This window comes from Gekko japonicus, unplaced genomic scaffold, assembly GCF_001447785.1.
Source record: "Gekko japonicus isolate JY-2015 unplaced genomic scaffold, Gekko_japonicus_V1.1 scaffold757, whole genome shotgun sequence".
In the NCBI taxonomy this organism is placed as follows: domain Eukaryota; kingdom Metazoa; phylum Chordata; class Lepidosauria; order Squamata; family Gekkonidae; genus Gekko; species Gekko japonicus.
Window position 1 is genome coordinate 379,144 of NW_015162500.1, and position 18,626 is coordinate 397,769.

Here is an 18,626-nt window from a genome sequence, read left to right on the forward strand (position 1 = left end):
ATTGTCACAGATTGCTGCTGAGTGGGGCTTCCTGTGTAAATGAGTGGCCACTCACAAGCACAGCTTAGAGGGAACAGTGGTAGAGACGAGTTTGAACCCCAGCTGTAAGAAATACAAGGTTCACAAAGTTTCCTCTGAGAGTATACAGAGTGCCTTTTCTCATTTGAAATGGGAAAGAAAGAGTCCATCTCAGGATGTGAGAATGGCCAGTTTATACTTTTACCAGGCTCAAGTGGTGATGTCTGTCCTGGACTGCGGTACTTCAGGTTGCAGGCAGGACCTTGGCTTTGTTTGAACAATCCTTCTAGTAACATCTGCATTCACACAGAGAACTGGCATGGCTGAATCTATAATCTGGGCCTAAAGCAGTTAAAAAGATGGGATCTCTTAAATTGGATGGGAAGTGGGAGAGAAAGAAAGAAAAGTAGGAAGGATTGAACCCAGGCATCTCTTATGCCATGAGTGGCATGGCTGCCTCTGACCATGTGCAAAGTGCCTTTCTCCTTCAGACTTCTGATTGACATGGGATGTTGGACTTAAAGGTGCCACTAGACTCAAACTTTGTTCTACACCCTGATCCGTTTAACTGGAGATGCCAGAGACTGAACCAAGGCAAAAGCTCAACCACTCAGTCATGATCCCCTTCTCCAACAGGTGCCTTTTTGCTGGTCATTCTCTCTCCTCACCTGCCCTACCTCATGGGGCTGTTGTGAGCATACTACCGCCCTGAGGAGGGAGGGTGGGACAAAATGAGCAGATGAGAGGGAAGCCTCTGAGCCTGCACAGGGCACAGCAGCAGCAGCAGAAAAAGAAAAGCAGGGTTTTGAGGGAGACGGTGGGAGTCTCTCTCTGACCATCTTTCCCCCCTCACAATAAAAGGAATGGGGGGTGGGGTGACCTCTTTGGCTCTGAGACTTAGCAGGGACGCCTTCCCTTAGCAGTTTCCCCCTTCCCAAAAGCTAGGAAAGGGGAGTGACGTCCAGAGGGAGGGCAGGGCGGCGGGCCCAACCCCTGTTCGCGGGCGAAGGCAGGCCGAGCGAGCGAGAGCCGCCTGGCTCCGCCCCCCCCCGCCCCTCGGCCTCGGCTGCCGGTGCTTTCCTCCGCCTCAGCCGGCCTGCCTGTCGCCTGACGGCCGCAAAGGATATTCATTCCCCCCGTTTACAGCAGCCGCAAGTGAGGTGAGTCGCAGCAAGCCCCGCGACCCCCGGGGCGGCGGCGGCGGCGGGGGTCCCCAGGCGCTCCTTGGAACGGCCACCCGTCCCTTTGCCCGGGGCGGGGGGGCGTTCCCTCCCCCCCCCCCCCCCCGGCCAGGCCTTTGTTATTACGGGGGAGTTTCCTCGACTCCTTCCCCTTCTTCCCGTTTGTAAACAAGAGACCTTCCCTCTTCTGGAGGCTCTCCTGGAGGGGCTGTTAGGTTCAGCTTCCCCCCCCGGCCAAATATAAAATATTCTCTATTGCTAGGGGGCCAGTTTCGAGGAGGTCCCCATTGCTGCCTGAAGCAGAGTAGGGGGAAACTTTCTCTCTCTCTCCATGCTGCTTCCTCTCTGGGGAGGGTCTGCTTTGGAGACACTGTGGTGCTGGGGAGCGGGAGAGAGAGGGGGGCAGAAATCTACCCTCCCCAACTAGTGTGCTGGGGGTGGGGAAAAGGGCAGGGTTCCCTCCCTTTCCCAACTGTTGTGGTGGGGTAGGAATCTCCCCCCCCCCCCTTATCACTGTTGTGCTGGGGGGGGGGGGGGGTAGAAATCTCCCAGCACAGCTGCTGGGGAGGGAGAAGATGAGTCAGGAATTCCCTCCCCCTAAATTATGACTGTTGTGTTTGGGGGAGAAGAACTTGGTGGGTCAGGAATTTGCCCCTCCAGCGATGAACTATTACTGGTAACTCCGGAGGAGATAATCTTGCCTAACTCCCCCCCCCACACACACAAGTATGGGAGAGGTGGATGTGTAAGCTAAGGAACTGATCTCCAGAAAGACCAGAGTATTGGTGTGTGTGTGTGTGGGATATTTATCTTCATTGTTTTGCATAAGGTGAGGTGTGGGGATGGGGGGGTGAAGAAAGGCAGGAAGGCAGAATCTGTTCAGGGGGGGTGTCAAATCTCTCTTGTCTGTGTATTTCATTTTCTTGAACCGGGTGGGAAGACTAATTTATTCTTGGTGTTCTGCTGAGATGCACACTGGGTCCTAATAACTGACAAAGTTTTGGTGGGGTTTCAGGTTGGATTTGCTTGTGCCTCATGAGAGAAGGTGGGAACCGCAGTGAATTTTCCCCCCTTATCGTGTCTGTTGTGCAACGTTCCTACCTGAGCTAATAGGGAGGGATGTTTATAATCGGATTTGAAACAGTTTCCTTAAGCGGGCAAGTTCCTCTGCTCTTGCGGATAGGTGGTTCAGACCCTGTCCATGTGGGTGGTGTGAAAGAGGCCATTGTAGTTTATTTAGAGATGTGGAAAGTATAAATATAAGACGGGGTAAAGAAACCCTGACTAATTTCTCCATCCGTTCAATATTTGTAACCATACATTATGTAACTTTATGTGCTTAAACACCAAATAGCTTCCTCTCAAAATCTGAACTCTCCCACTCATACAGAGAGTGTGGAGTTGATTGGTCTTCACTTCAGGTGGGTTCTTAAGCCAGGTTTATGTTCACCGGGCTCCCACTCTTTATTTCCTCAGTTGTTCACCCGTTGCTGGTTAGTCTTAGCCAAACAGCTCCCTTCTGGGTCTGTTCCTTCGTGGCTTTGCACTCCTTTGCAGTTACCTAGTCTTTGGTGTCTTTCCAGTCCCTCTGCAGCTCCTTGATGGTGGTGGAGTGTTCCACCTCACTTATATGGCTCCTTTCTCTCCCATCAGCTCCCCAACTGACCCTTTCCTGGCTGTCACTCAGATACCCCCCCACAGCATTCTCTCTGTCTCCCTGGCAATCCAAACCTCTCAGCAGCCTCTGGCTGTTCCCTGTATATGAAGTTTTAGGCACACAGGCCCCAGTAGGGAGCAGTTTTGCTCTTGAGGGAGCTGGGGAGGAAAAGAACCCAAGTCCTGTGGGCTTGGAGTAATCTTGGCTGTGGACATCTTGCTTGAGCGTTTGTGCGGTGAGAACTCGGTTGTCGGCTACTAATTGGGAGGAAAAGGTATTGCCAATCATGCAAAGCATTTCTTCCTCTGGAGGGAACCATTATTGAACAGAGGCCAAAAGAGGACACTTTGACTGGCTCATGTTTGGTGCTTTCTTGGGGCTTCCTGCCCATGCTGTTTGGAAGGGATATTCTCTCCTAATGCTTTCTCTCTGCTGCCACCCCTTTGACAAAATGATTCTCCGTAGTGCCTTTTGTCCCTTGGGGAATCTGCTGTACAAGAGACTGGGAGGAGGCTCTCCATAGTGGGCCTTCAAAGTGTGAAGGGGGCTTGACCTTTAAGGTCCATGTCCTTTTTGCCTCGTTTTCTCACCTTGCTGAGTGCCTTCAGTGGGAGATACTGGAAATATTTTTGTGTTGTCCCCCCCCCCCTGCCCCGAGGGATGCCCTCTCCCTTTGCCTTGCACAGTGAACTTCGTTGTGATGGGAGAGAGAGGCAGAAGGGGGTTATCCCATGCTTTGGAGGAGAGGGGATCAATAGGACTCACTTTTGTTCATGGCACAGGGACCCGGCAGGGTAAATCAGGCCAGCTTGCCTGCCGTGAGTTCTTAAAGCACTTATCCCATATATCTGTTGGTGAATATGGATGCAGACCAAGAGAGCATGACTGGAATGAGAGATACTTAAGACACAGTGTCCAGAACAGGGCCTGAAGCTGACAGATCCTGCCAATGCTTGCATAATATAATCAGCATATGTGTGCGTGTGCTTTCACATTGGAAAACGATAAAGGTTTGGATGCTTACTGGATTGGGAAGCCCTTTTGCAGGTCCAGGTAAGCAATGGGAAAGGGGGAAACAATAACTTAACGGTGTTGTTATAAAGAATAACAACAATAACATGAGGCCAGCCCTGAGGATCAGTGTTTCCTCATCAGCGTTTGAGCAAGAAGGAATGTTTGCATATTGCTTTGGGTTAAGGCCTTAGATTAGAAGGATGACACATAAGCTTGGGTGTATGTTCTCTCCCTGTTCAGGTCAAACCACAATAACATCGTGACCCTGCTGTGATTACTGGGCCGTTCCTCTGCCTGGGCCAATGCTAGATCTGGAAGTGGTTCCCGAGCGATCTCTTGGGAATGAGCAATGGGAATTCACCTTGGGTAAGTAGCTTGCTGCCTTTGGGAGCATCTTCTTTCTTTCTTTTCTTTTTTTGTCATGAGAAGTGACCAACAGACTCCAGCACAGGGACTTTCCTTCCAGCATTGTTCTGAGACAAGGGTTCTTCTAGACTAACTGAAAAGGACAACTCCTTGAAATGTATTTGGACTAGGCACACAGGAATGAGAGCAAGGTTCTTTTTTTTTTCCCCTGCAAGCCTTTCTGCACATTAAAGATAATGAGGTGGAAGATCAGGTGGTGGTAGAACTGTGGTGGTAGAATTCTGTTCTGTCTCGCTTCAGGAGGCTGCAGATGTTAGCAGACCTTTTTGGTCCTCCCAGCACAAGAAGGTCCCTTGCACACATTAATCAGAACCACAGGAGGAAATGTTTAGCATAGACCACCTCCTGATGTTAGTATGCTGCATGGAAGGAATTTTTTTTTAAGTGCAAGGGAGCATTAAAACATGACCTGTGACCTGCAGTCTTCTGCAGTTGTGTAGACAAAATTCTACCGCCCACTTTACATATTTGAAACTTGCAGAGCAGCTCTTGGTTTACCTGCTGATGCTCTTTTGGGTGCCCTTAAACAGAGTCATGTTTTGTTTATGCTCTGCTCTGGCACTTCCTCCTCTTGTAACTCTAGCATGGTTAGCAACACCCATCAGAGATCACATGGTTATTGCTCAGAACAGCTGGCATCTAGACGTGTTGGAAGCCAGGCTTCTGAAACTCACATAGAGCTTTCCAGACAAAGATCTTGGGCCACATATATATATGTTTGGATGAATCTTGGGGTGCCGGTTGCAGCGATCCCAGGAAACTGCGGCAGCTTTAGATGTGATTGGGCAAAGGTCACACACAGTCAGAGAACGCTTATAAAGCACAGTGGATGATGTGTTAGACCAGGGACATCTGTCCAGACCCCCGCTCAGCCGAGTGTTCCTGAGCCACTTCTTCTGCCTGAGACTGCCTACCAGGGCTGTTGTGTGTATAAAATGGAATAACTATGTACATTAGCCTGAAGTCCTTGGAGGAAAAGCAAACAAATGTGATAAATATCCTACATCAGCTTACCCTATATTTGCTGAAAGGTCTCATATACAGTCACCAGGGTTGCTGTAGCAGACTTTCTCAGTGCACTATTCCCAGAGCTAGTGGAAGTGGTAATAGCAACTCTCTTTTTTTAAACCACATAAACCTAAGAAGCAGAGTTAAACATTGTAAAACTCCGGTGATCTCTGTGTGGCAATTGTTGCTTCAGTTTAATAAATGTAACATTGAAGAAAATGTAATGCTTGAGCTGCACAAGTGTAACACTTTTGCATATAGCAAGAATTCCCTTATAAGGTTCGGAAAAAGGAGAGATGCCAATGCAGGTGTTAATTATTTTTTATTATTTATTTACTTCATTTGTACCTCACCTTTCCCCCCATTGGGGACCCAAAGTGGCTGACATCATTTCCCTTTCCTCCATTTTTATCCTCGCAACAACACTGCAAGGTAAGTCAGGCTAACAATGTGTGAGTGACCCAAGATCACCTGGCAAGCTTCTATGGCAGAGTGGGATTTTGAACCTGGTCTGATTTTCCTAACCAATACACCATATTGGCCCTGGCATGCAGATGGGTGCCTGTTAGGCAGCTGTGCCCACAAATAAACATCTTTATGGAAGCTGGTGCAGAAGTGACACATGCTGTTCAATCAGACTATTGGTGAGGGTCTTACCAGAAGCAGACATTTGCATACACAGTACAGGACATCCACTTCTGTCTGCACATCAGTTGTATATGCTGGGTGGGGAGTATACAGGTGTGGTGCACACACAGTTCATAAAGGAGTTCCAATCTGCCACTAGTGTAGCGTAGTGGTTTTAAGTGTTGGCTAGGACCTAGGAGAACCAGATTCTAATCCCCCTCAGCCACAAGTAGCTGTAGCCATTCTCTCAGCCTAGACTTGCGTTACAGAGATGCTGTGAGATTAAAATTAAGGGGACTCTCAGTTGGGAAGCAAAGTGTCTCCCCATTTTTTTGCACGGCCAGTGTAATTTCTGTTCACATGAAGTCTTCACTTGCTGCCAATGAACTCAGGCTGAAAATCTAATAGCAGAGAAAGAAGGGCTTCCTGTACAGAAATTGCTTAAGGGTAGCAGTTCAGGTGTGATGCAAGAGGTGTTTTGCTCAATTCCTTCGTCATTGTGGTGGCCTACAGATACCACCTGCATCTCTTGGGTGGCTCTTCTTTGAGAATTTTTGCTATGTAACAAAATGCTTTACTTTTGCAGACCTACTTTGGTATGATTCTGAAATGAACTTTGTACTGACTGTGCTGCACGTGGAGCTCTACTGAATTTGGACAGGATCCGTTTTAGTCTAGCACAGGGATGGAGGCAGGCTTGACTAGAAAACCTTGGAGAAAGATGTGTATGTAGTCTAGAGTCGGCCAGCTATGAAGAAGGGTTTCAGGATAGCATAGAGATGCAGGTGTATGCAACCCGCTGTGGTCCCTTGGGTTTGAAAGAACTTCAAATGTTTTCGGTGTTTTCGGTGTTTATTTGAGGTGTATGTTCAGATGAATTTCTGCGGAGTAAGTTTAATTAAAGCGGCTCTGGGCTAAGTAAAATCTGTGGTAGGTAGTGGGTTGACTTCGTTTAGGAGAAATTATGCACCATAGGAGCAACTATCCCATGATGGATGCAGTTTGTTCTTGATGGAATGAGCTTCATTTACTGTCAGAAGTGCACGCTTCCTCTGCCCTCTCTCTACGATATAGACAAGAATTAAATTGTGGTTTAGAATCCAGCTTTGCAGGCAAGAAAAAAGCCCTGATTTGTTGAGGCACCTGAACTCCGAAATCACAACAAATTGTGGTTAGATGGAAGACTTTCTGGTTTAGGATACCTTCAGATTCAGTTCTGAGTACAAGTGGAAGAAATACATCCATCTGAAAATAAACCAATCTTGTTCTCATGAACAGATAATTCATTGCATTTGAATACAGTCTAAATGTCATCCTTGTTATGTTTTAGAGGGTTTTTAGGACAAGGTTTTACCGTGTGTACCCTATATACCGTGACTTATTTATGTATTTAAAACATTTATTTGCCACTTTCTTGTTCACAGAGGTCAAAGCAGCTTACAATATAAATAAAATAGAGTACATGAAATATGTAAAATCAAATGTTTAAATCACAATTTAGAACTGCTTTTATCAAGTGCAGTCCTAAATAAAATTGTCTTCAGCTGCCTTCTAAAGGTTGAAAGTGAGGGGACCAGGCGCACTCCCTGAGGAGGTTGTTCCATAATAATGGAGCAACCACTGAAAAGACCTTCTCTCATCTACCCACTAAAGGAGCCTCTTTGATTGATGGGACAGTCAGGAGGGCGCTCCCTGTAAACTTAATTCCCAGGCAGGAACATATGGGTGAAGATGGCCCATTTTATGTAAGACAGGCTAGAATTTTAGACAATTCCTATGTGTACTGAGACACGTATATCATATTTTCAAGGGTGTGTTTACTGTTTAAATGTGAGTAATTTTGGCAACCTCTAATATGCTATAATGTGCTTGATAATACATTCTTAAATAATGCAGTGTTTTCAGTGTTATAAAGTTTGGTATCTCAGGATGTCGGTAGTCCTTTTGTGATTGTATGAAATTGTTTTTGTCCAAACTATACAGTTTACTTTCTTCAACATAAAGTTTGGGTTTTCCCCCTATATCTCATGGCAAAAATTAAGATATACTTACTAAGGTAACATAATGGTGCAGGGTTTGCCGCTCTCAAGTAGTTGGTGCATTTGCATTTTTCTTGTAGGAAACTAACACATTTCTACTTCCATCAATATGTCAGTTAGTACAATTGATAAGCTAACTAAAATAATTTTAGATTTGATAGGAAAGTAAGAACTGCATATACTTCATTTTTCTGGGAACTTTTGGGGGTGGGAAGATTAAACCATATTCTTCCCATTGTTTCAAAATTTTCAGATTTTTAAAAAAATCTCTACATAATTCTACCTACCCAATGCCTGGCTCTTGTTAGGCTTCGAAAATGTTCTATAGATATGGTTCTGGTGGACCTACAGAAATGTATGCTTTTGGATGAATCCAGTGTGTGTTGTTGTTGTTTAGTTGCACAGTCACGTCTGACTCTTTGCGACCCCATGGACCACATCATGCCAGGCCCTCCTGTCTTCCAGCGTGCTCCAGAGTTTGCTTAATTTCATGTTCATTGCATCGATGCTGTCTAACCATCTCATCCTTTGCCGTCTCCTTCTGCTGTTACCTTAAATCTTTCCCAGCATCAGGGTCTTCTCCAGTGAGTGCTCCCTTCTCATTTGGTGGCCAAAGTATTTGAGCTTCAGCTTCAGTATCTGGCCTTCCAGGAAACAGTCAGGGTTGATTTCTTTTAGGATTGACTGATTTGATCTCCATAAAAAACTCTGATGTAGACTGATGATCCTGGGCCAGCTGGGAGGAGTTGTGGCTCTGTGAAAGAGCCTCTCCTTTGCATGCAGAAGGTCCCAGTTGCAATCCCTGGCATCTTCAGTTTAAAGGGACCAGGCAGTAGGTGATGTGAAAGACCTCTGCCTGAGACCTGTTGCCAGTCTTTAGGCAATACTGACTTTGATGGACTGATGGTCTGATTCACTATAAGGCAGATTCATGCGAGTTATACTTCCTGCTAAGTGTGAGATTGGTGTATGCAATTCTTTCCTAGTGTTACAAACAGGTTTGAAGAAGAATGTCCTGTCCTTTCAATAGAAGCCTAGATGTGTGGAAATAGGCAGCTGAAGTTTTTCATGGCATGGAGGTAAATAACATCACCTGGTAAATAACACCCTATTAACCCCGTATTAAAGGGACAGGGCTCTTTCCCCCCCAGGCAGTCTCTGACTCTGTTCTTACATTGTCATCTCTCTGTGATCTTTGCTTATGTATTATCTGAAGCTCATCACACTTCCTGCAGGCACTGTGTTATGTATACAGTTTTGTGTATCTGTTTACCTATTGCAGTCATTGCTTGCAAAGATACCAGCCCTGTGATTCTCTGCTGTGTAACTAGGAACCATCTGCCTGTATCATTCTCCCAACTGTCACAGCCCTCTTAAATAATATTTAATATTGTCTGAAATCATCTCAAATTGTGCTTTCCTTCCTCCTCACCCACCCTTGTTCATAAGCAAGTGTTGTTACAGTGAAATCATAAACAGAGTTATCTATATTTTTTTATATAAATTATTTCTAAACTGCCCTTCCCCATCTTGGGGCTCAGGGTGGTGTACAACATTCAAAAGATACAATCATAGATAGATTTAAATAAGTTAAAAACAATAAAACAAATACAAAACCATTCCAGATGGCATCTAAAACCAGTTTATCCTTACCCCAAGGGGGAGTGAAAGGAAGGAAGGCACCAGGCTAAATGACGACCGTTGCTGTCCTCAACCAAAGGCCTGGCAGAACATCTCTGCCTTATAGGCCCTGTGGAACTGCTCAAGGTCCCGCAGGGCACAGATGTCTTTTGACAGAGAATTCCACCAGGTCACCCCCTCCAGCAGGGTCAAAGAAGGTGGTGTTTAGGTTTCGGTCAGTAAGTAGTATAGTAATACCAGTTGCGAGCACGAGTAGTGCAAGCAGAAGTACTATAGTAATTAGGACAGATCAGACAAACAGAGATGTGTTATACTGTGATAGTGTGGAGGATTGTATGTTAATGCTGATGGTAATAAAGTTGAAGGCCCCCCAGGATTGAGGATGCACCAGCCAGGGGTAGAGAGAAAATAATTAGGTCTGCAGATGCTCCAGCGTGTGCCAAGTTGACTTCTAATGGTGGGTAGACGGTCCATCCTGTACTAGCACTTGCTTCAACTCTGGAGGATGCAAGTAAGAGTAGTAAGGATTGGGGGAGTAGTCAGAAGCTTATATTATTTATTCAGGGCACCAGTCTGTTGCCAAAACTGCCAATTATAACTGGTATTACTATAAAGAAATGTATTACAAATGCATGGGCTGTCACAATTACAATATAAATTTGGTCATCACCTATTAGTGCTCCCGGCTGACTTAGTTCAGTACAAATTAGGAAGCTAAGGGTGGTACCAGCTAGGACACCAAACAGCAGGAGGTAGTCTTATGGCTGGTCGAGAAGAATCAACAGGTTATTATCACAGGTAGAATGGCCGAGAGGTGGCAAGCCTTAGACTCACCAGCAGGGGAGCAAGACTTGCCATCAAGGGCAGGAGGTGGGGACACACACCAAACATGCAAATTTGGAGACGCACCCCAAAAGGTGATTGGACTTCTCCCATTTCATGATACGGAGAAGTGTAGGCTGAGGCCCGCTTGACTGGGTGTTTAGTTGTTCACAGGTTTTGTGGGATCGAGGTCCGTCAGTCTAGGAAGGCCTTAGCTTAATGAAAGTGTTTGAGTTGCAGTCAGGAGATGTAAGAGTTTTACAGGCCTTCAGAAATTAGGAGGGTGGGCTATTTGTATCTAGAGCTTAGGAGGCTCTTGGTTTAAGGTAACCTAAATTTCTAGGCAGTGTTGTGTAGTATTGGTATTATAGGGAGTAGTAGTGTTGCGAGTATTATTATTATTGTGAGGCTTCGGGGGAAGTTGGTTTTGAATTGTCATTTGTATTCAGTGCTGGGGGGGTTGTTAGTGTGGTTAAGTAGTTTATTTGAAATATATATAAATTGTCATTTGTATTCAGTGTTTGTGGTGCTGGGGGGTTGTTAGTGTGGTTAAGAAGTATATATATGTGTATGTGTGTGTATATATATATATATATATACACACACACACATACATATACACACACACATATATATATACACACACACACACATTTTATTTAGAAATCCGAGTGGGAGCGCTGTCTCTGTAGCGGGGCCTTTGGGCTGCGGGGCATTTATATTGGGGGACCTTGGGCTCACCGTGGGGGGGCATCCCAACTGGGAATACTGTTTCTTTAGCAGGGCCCCTGGGCCGTGGGGCATTTGTATTGGGCTTTCTCTGTAGCTGGCCGCCTGGGACTGGAGGGTACTTGTACTGGGGAGTGGGGGGGGGCAGTGGGTATTTGGGTTGGGTGTGGTGTTCTCTTTGTTTCATTGTATCATTGAATCAATGTATCATTGGCTTTGTATAACTCATCTTTAATTGGTGAACTCAAATGTAGAATGGCTACATTAATAAAAAATAACCCAACTGTACCCCCACATTTTTTGGGGGGAGATGGAACTCCCTGTGGTGGAAGCACCCAAAAATTGGAGTGGAAGAAAAAGTGCAGCCTAGTTCTTTGAGCACAGTAGGTCTCATGGAAGTTTCTGCTGGTTTTTCACTGGTTTCCGTTTCCCCCTTTGCCTGGTTTGAGTCCGAATTTCTTCCCTTCTGTGGGGAATGTACCTCTTCAACTGGAGGGGTGTGCCCAAGAGGTTTTGGAGACATCTGAAATATTCTTGGAGGCTTCTAGGCCTCACAGTGTTGAGGGTCTAGGCCTCACTTATAGGAGGCTTCTAGGCCTCACAGTATTACTTTCCTCTGGCTGCTTATGAACATAGGATGGCCTTGGAGGAATACACTCAAAGCATTGACACCGAGTCTGCACAAGCTGATTTGAGGCCTCTAAAGAGGAAGGTGGAATTGAATGTGAGTATTCAAGCCCCTGTAATTTCCCATCAACAGATATGGCCCCCATCTGTAGATAGCTAAATCTGCGGATCAAGGCCACAATGTCACTAAAAAGATTTTAGTGGGGACCTGCAGGTTAGCACAAAAATCTGAAATTTTGATTATGCAATGACTTCAGTGAATTTAGAAGAGTGTAACTCTGCTTGGAATTACTCTGCAGGAATGACCATCTTTTTTTCTATTCTCAGAATTCTCAAGGTAAGAGATCCCTGTCAACCAGGTACCTCCATGCGTGAACTGAGTTTATTGAGCATTAATGCTATGAAATCTTGAGAGTCCTATCACTTAATCCGTATTCTACCGTGTTGTTGCTACCCTAGCATATGAGTGCAGAATAATTGCCCATCTCGGAAATGTTAGCAACTCTGGTGGTGATAAATGCTGTCTGGCAGAGCCGTGTAGCTCTCTAAGTGTTGGCAAGGAATCTCCTCTGGGATTCCCCAAGTTGCTTGCTCCGATAGAGCTGATCCATTAGAAATGTTCCCCGAATTTTCCTGGAGCAGCTCATATTCCACTAGCGGTGATCTCTTTGGCACGGATGCATTGCATAACCCCATCTCAAATAAGTTTGTGCATGAACGTTCAATTTGATGTTGACTATGGTGTTGCAGCTTATACAAGGCCAAATTTTCCCTGAGGCTCTGCCCCTAGCAGCTTACAATGAATAATTGATTTTTCTCCTGGAGAGTTCACAGTGTTCTTCAAAGCTGTCAGTCAACTTTCCATTTGATACCCTTAAACACTGAACAGTGCAACTTGTTCTCACACTGTTTATTTGCTTTCCTGCCACATAGCTCAGGTTGGTGTGTTACATGGTCCCCTCCCCCATTTTATCTTCCCAGCATCCCTGTGAAGTAAGCTTGGCTAAGAAAGATTGTCTGAGCCACGGCTTTATGGCTGAGAAGGGGAGTTGAACTCAGACCTCCTTAACTGTAGTCAGACTGATCTGGTGATCCCCAATATGTCAGTCACTGTTCCCTGGAACCTCCCTGCTTCTCCCCCAAAGCAAAGAGCCAGTCCTGCCTTTCTTCCACCTCGCTGAAGTAAGAAACGCTTCAGAAGAGCAATTCTGGCATCCCCTTTGGATCTGCGGGGGACTTCAGACTCGGAAATAGCAGCCCTTATCATAGGACAATACTTGCAACATCTTCTAATTGCCCCATGACAGCTACTTGTAGTGTCTTACCTTTTCTCAAAATTTTAAGAGTGCCAGCTGGCTCAACAAAGTGGAGGACTCCTGTTCTAACCACAATATTACACTGTTATTCTCCTTTTCTCCCACTGTCCTCTACAGACCTGTAGTTACTAAGACGTTGTGTGGTTCAAATCTAGATCAGAGAATGGTCTAAAAGTACTGGATAAAGTCTGATGAGGCGACGAGGACCTGACCCTGAGCAGTGGCTGGGTGGGAGGATGCCTAGAAACCATACAGAAACTGCTGGAGGCTCCTGGAAAGACAAAATATATTGGTAAATGAAAGCCATGATCTGGGAATGAAAGTTGGGACCTGACCTGCATCATGGCGGGACGTAACCAGTAAGACGAATCTGTCAAAAGACCAAGATGGGTAACTAGAAGCAGAATCTTTCCTCCCTAATCTCTCTGTAGGAAGCTCTGTTCCTGACATTCTGCCACCACTTATGTGTGATCAGGAAATGAAGTCCAGGCTAGGGCTGTGTGCTAGGGCTGTGTGGATAGGAACAGGTTTTAAATTTCAGTGGCTAGTGAAATGGAGAACTGAGAACAGGTTTATCCTCATTCTGAGGTTCTCGTAAGTGCATTGATGTCTCCTATGCAAGCCATTAGTTCCTGTGGGGGGAAAGGTAGATATGGGAACAGTGCTGTGTTCCCTCAACCCCAATACTTGGTAGCCTCAATGTCAGGGAATTTGCAGGGAGTGTTTTCTGTGGAAGCTCTGTATAAAATTCTGGCCTAGTGGTACCACATCCCAGACAAGTCAAACAAAATCTTCAGTACCACTAGGTTTAAATGTTGGGAAAGCTCCGCAGCATGTGCAGACCTCTACTATCTTAGTGGAGGTGTCCAAAACCACAGATCCTGTTGGTTTTTTATGCTGTTATTGGGGTTAGTGTGCCACTTGAACGTTTGAACTTTGACAATTCAAAGATGGCTTTGTTTGCCTGCGATGTTTCTTGCTCAAAAGTATGATAGTGGACCCCGGGTACGTGCTTATCGTTGTTTTTAGCACATAGAATCTAACAAAATCATCTGTGTAACCTGATTCATGTACTCTAATCCAGGATATAAACAGATATCTGAAACATGGAAACTTGTGCACTTTCTGTTTTTGTGACATAACCTTTTGAATAAAGCTGAGCAAGCTTTTATTGGTGCGATCTGAGGGCTTTGTCTGCTTTTCATAAAGAGACAACCTTCTGGCTGAGTCAGACAGCCTTATTAAGGCTCTTACACTAAAAGAAAGCATGCCAGTTCTTTGCTTTCTATTACACCTGCACACCTCAAGAATCTTATTAAGCTTATCTCCTGAATTATTGGAAGGCACTTGGAGCTTAATAGTATCTTTTGATCTTGTGGTTCTGCAATTATAATTTACTGGTTCTCTTTGTATGTAAAGTAATAGCCTGTATAATAATTCTACATATGAGCACTGTAATAAGATCGCTGATGTCCTCACCACCAGGTTTCCAAACACCCCTGCTTCACTTTGCTCTCTGTACAAGCTATTTCCTCCATCCTCTGGTTATTAAATGATTTTAATATTATGGGTTTGAAGAGGTTGTTCCCTTCCTAGGATTATTACACAGTCACTTGATTATACCTGATGCATGATAAGCAAGAGGTACTGAGCTGAATATGGATATGTTTGGCCAACGCACCACACTTGCTACAGGGTCACGCCTGGCAATAATTCACACGCATCCCCCTCAGAAAGGCCCCCCTCCATCTTGTGCTTTGACAGAAAGGGGCATTTATGAAGCCACCTTGTTTGGAGCCTTTCCAAACCAGTTTTAGACCTGGTTATGGGACTGAAACTGTCTTGATCTCCTGGTGGATTACCTGTGCCAGGAGATGGACAGAGGGGAGTGCAAATGTTGATTTTCATGAATAGGGTTGCCAGCTCAGGTTTGGAAAACTCCTGGAGATTTGGGGGTGGATTTGGGGGAGGGCAGAGTTTGGTGAGGGAGGGACCTCAGTGAGTATAATGCTGTAGTGTCCAGTGCTACAAAGCAGACATTTCCTCCAGGGAAACTGATCTCTGTCATCTGGAGATTGGTTGTAATCCTGAGGGATCTCCAGGGCCCACCTGGAGGGTAGCAATCTTACTCCTGGACCTCTCAGTGGCATTTGATACCATCAGTCATGGTATCCTTCTGGACTAGGACTGGGAGGCAGCATTTTGTGGTGGTTCCAGTCCTACCTGGAAGGGGAGGTTTGTGAAGGTGGTGGTGGAGGACTGCTGCTCAGCCCTTTGGCCTGTGGTGTCCCAAAAGGCTCAGTTTCGTCCTCTGTGCTCTGTAACATCAACATGAAACTGCTGGGTGAGGTCATCCAGAGAGTTCAGCTGGGTTGTCAACAATATATGAATGACGCTGAGTTCTAGTGCTTTCGGCTGATCCCAGGGAGGCTGTAGAAACCCTGAACCAGTATCTGGGCCAGTTTTGGAGTGGATGCGGGCTACTAAACTGCTGCTTAATCCCAAGGAGGCAGAAGTGCTACCAGTGAGCCAACGGTCAGACACAGGACTTAAGTTGTTGCCTGTTCTGGGTGGGGATGGACTTCTCTTGGAGGATAGTGTGGGGTTGCTCTGGGACCCAGGTCTTCTGCTGCATAAGCAGGTGGCAGCTGTGGCCAGGAGTGCTTTTTACTAGGTTTGATTGCTTAGCCATCTGCAGCCTTTCTAGGGCAGAAAAGATCTAGATTAGATTACTGCAGTGCGCTCTACGTGGGGCTGCCCTCGAATAGTGTTCAGAAACTTCAGCTGGTGCAGAATGTGGCAGCCAGGATACTGACCAGAGTGGGATGTAGGAACCATATCACTCCTGTCTTGGCCTATCTACAATAGCTCTAGATCTGTTTCTGGACACAATTCAAGGTGCTGGTGTTGCCCTTTAAGACCCCATATGGCTTGAGAACAGTATACCTGAAGGACTGCCTAGTAGGGGTGTGCAAAAAAAACCCTGGTATTTTTCAGGTTCAGGTATATTGAACCCGAAAAATATCAGCATTTCCCAATATTTCCGAATCCCAGTACTGATATGGTATTCAGATTCATGAAATATTCGGGAAACTGATAATGGAGTATCGATTTGGGGCTCTGGGGGAGCTGTTTTTTTTTGAGGCAGAGGCACGAAATTTGCAGCATAGCTGGTGGTGCCTCTCCTCACCCCCCCCCCCAAGTTTTAAAAAGATTGGATCAGAGAGTCCAATTCTGTGGGGCCCCAAAGAAGGTACCCTCATCCTCCATTACCTTCAATGGAGGGGGGAAAGGCGGTCTCTTTAAATGCCTTCTAAATTCACTTGCCAAGTCACACTGCAGTGGTGTGGCTTGGAGAAAGCATTTAAAAAGGGCCGCAGCAGCAGTGTTACTTGACAAGTGACTGTGAAAGGCATTTAAAGAGGGTCTCTTCAAATGCCTTGACCCAGGAAGTGAAAGGCATTTATAGATACTGCAGTCTCTTTAAATGCCTTCTCATAGCCGCGCCTGAATAAAAATCCCCGGGGGGGGGGCGGCCCGGAGGATGGCAACCCTCAAATTGACACACCTTGTCCTGCTGCAGAACATGAGTGGTGGCTTAGGTGCGAGGAGTGTGAGCAAAGAAATTTGATTTATATACAAGTGGAGGGTAGACTTCTAACTAGAAAGCAATGGGGGTAATGATAAGGCCCCCTTCAGCCTCCCAGAAGCAAAAACTGGGAACAAAAGAATGTCCTTAGCTTTGGAAATGGCACCTTAGAGTATTTCACATGCATTGTCTAGTCATTTTTACACACATACGGAACCTCCCCCCTCCCTCCAGTAAGACAGGGTCAAAGTTATTATTCCATACTGCCAACGGGAGGATGAGGCAGAGAGAATATGGACTTGAGCCACTTTCTGGAGAGACAGCGTGTGTGTATTCTCTACAAAAAGAATAAATACTTGGCCAAGGCAACTCAGTGAGTTCATGGCTGAAATGAAATCTGAATTGTAGGGGAGGGGAAGCTTATGTTCTTTCCTGCTGTGTACATCCAGCTGTTCAAACTAAAGGCAAGAAGTAAGGAACAAATTAGAAATTTGACAGCCCAAATTGTCATGCGGCGATCTGTTCTTAATGTACTTACTAAATCCTGGGGGGGGGGGTTAATGTTAAAAAAGCCCAAATGAGATGAATGAGTAGGGAATACAGAACTGCCAGTTTTTCACAGACAGTTGTTCCTGGCACGGTATAGACACTCTGATAGCTGTCCTGTTTTCCAGTTGGAATTGCTAGCTTTAGGACAAGCTATATAATTGAGCTTAAGGACCTATAATCAGAGCACAGTAAAATAAGCTAGAGATGGAAACCACTCTGCAGCATACTTTGAAAACGCTGAATACTTTCCCCTAGAATACCATGTGTATTGGGGAGCTTCCCCCCCCCCATCAATCCATCCTTTAGGGATTGCGGAGGTTAAATTTTGCCTTCAAGACTTTCAAGCCTTTGATCTGGGAAAGGTTTAAGGAGGGAAGCAGTCTGACAGTTACGGAACTTATGTTCAGATTGACAGGATACTTTATCCGAAGAAGTCCAGGCAGGAAACTAGAACCTCTTCTGTTTAAATGATCATGGCTTTCTGCTGAAGGTCTTGGAGGACTTTCTACACATGTTGTATTTTTCAGTTAGTAAATCTATGTATAAATGCACCATACAGGTCTTGGTGAACACTTGTACTGGGGCGCCCGTCAGAGAATTGGGATTGGCTGCAGGTTCCTGCAGATGAGGGACTTAGTGACAGACCTGGTTTGCTGATGTGTCAGGTCTTGGAAGCTAAACAGGGTTGGCCCTGGCTAGTATTTGGATGGGAGACCTCCAAGGAATACCAAGGTTGTGAAGCGGATGCAGGCGATGGCAAACCACCTCTGTATGTCTCTTAGCTTAAAAACCCTATGGGGTCACCATAAATTAGCTGTGATTTGACAGCACTTTCCAACAAGAACAACAACAACGGGACAGGCTCGTGACAAACTGTATTCTTTGGGGGCTGGGAGGAGAGAGCTGGGGTCATGTACAGCAGACATAAGGTCAAGATATGAAGACTGAATGGGGCTACCAGCAAGTTAAGAGCTGTGAGCACAGTGAAGCAAAAACTAGGCTAGGAGGAGAGAGGCAGAATATGTGTCCTTTTAACACTTAAGAAACAGATTGATCGTCACTTGTGCGTCACTAAAGTTGATTAGGTGTGCAGCTTTTAAAGTGTAATTGGACCCATTCTGTAGTGCCTGGCTTGACAATACCTTTTCTTGTCCTCCTCCTTAGAAAATGTTCCGGCTTGGTGGTTAGGCATAGATGTGTGTGTTTTGTTTCCTTCCTAACTTAATGAGACGACTGGGTTTAGTCATTGGCTGGAAATGCTTACGCTGTTTGACTTGTTGTTCTTGGCCCAGGAGCCAGTATTGCCACATGTTGACCCTGCTGAGCAAACACATTTTTGCCCAACATGGCTAAGTAAGAAGCAGCGACTGTAACACTTATTGG

General features: G+C 45.6%; 1 protein-coding gene across 1 annotated transcript in view; it reads left to right on the top strand.

Moving 5' to 3' along the window:
• The first annotated feature begins 1,129 nt into the window (after positions 1-1,129).
• The window catches only part of LOC107106021 (chromosome unknown open reading frame, human C16orf70), a 66,004-nt gene continuing 48,507 nt past the window's right edge, over positions 1,130-18,626 (top strand). The window contains exons 1-4 of the mRNA XM_015406104.1: positions 1,130-1,178; positions 4,111-4,240; positions 8,832-8,842; positions 12,447-12,475. Coding sequence (XP_015261590.1) covers positions 4,173-4,240; positions 8,832-8,842; positions 12,447-12,475 — 108 coding nt within the window. The 5' untranslated portion in view covers positions 1,130-1,178; positions 4,111-4,172. The remainder of the gene's footprint in view (positions 1,179-4,110; positions 4,241-8,831; positions 8,843-12,446; positions 12,476-18,626) is intronic.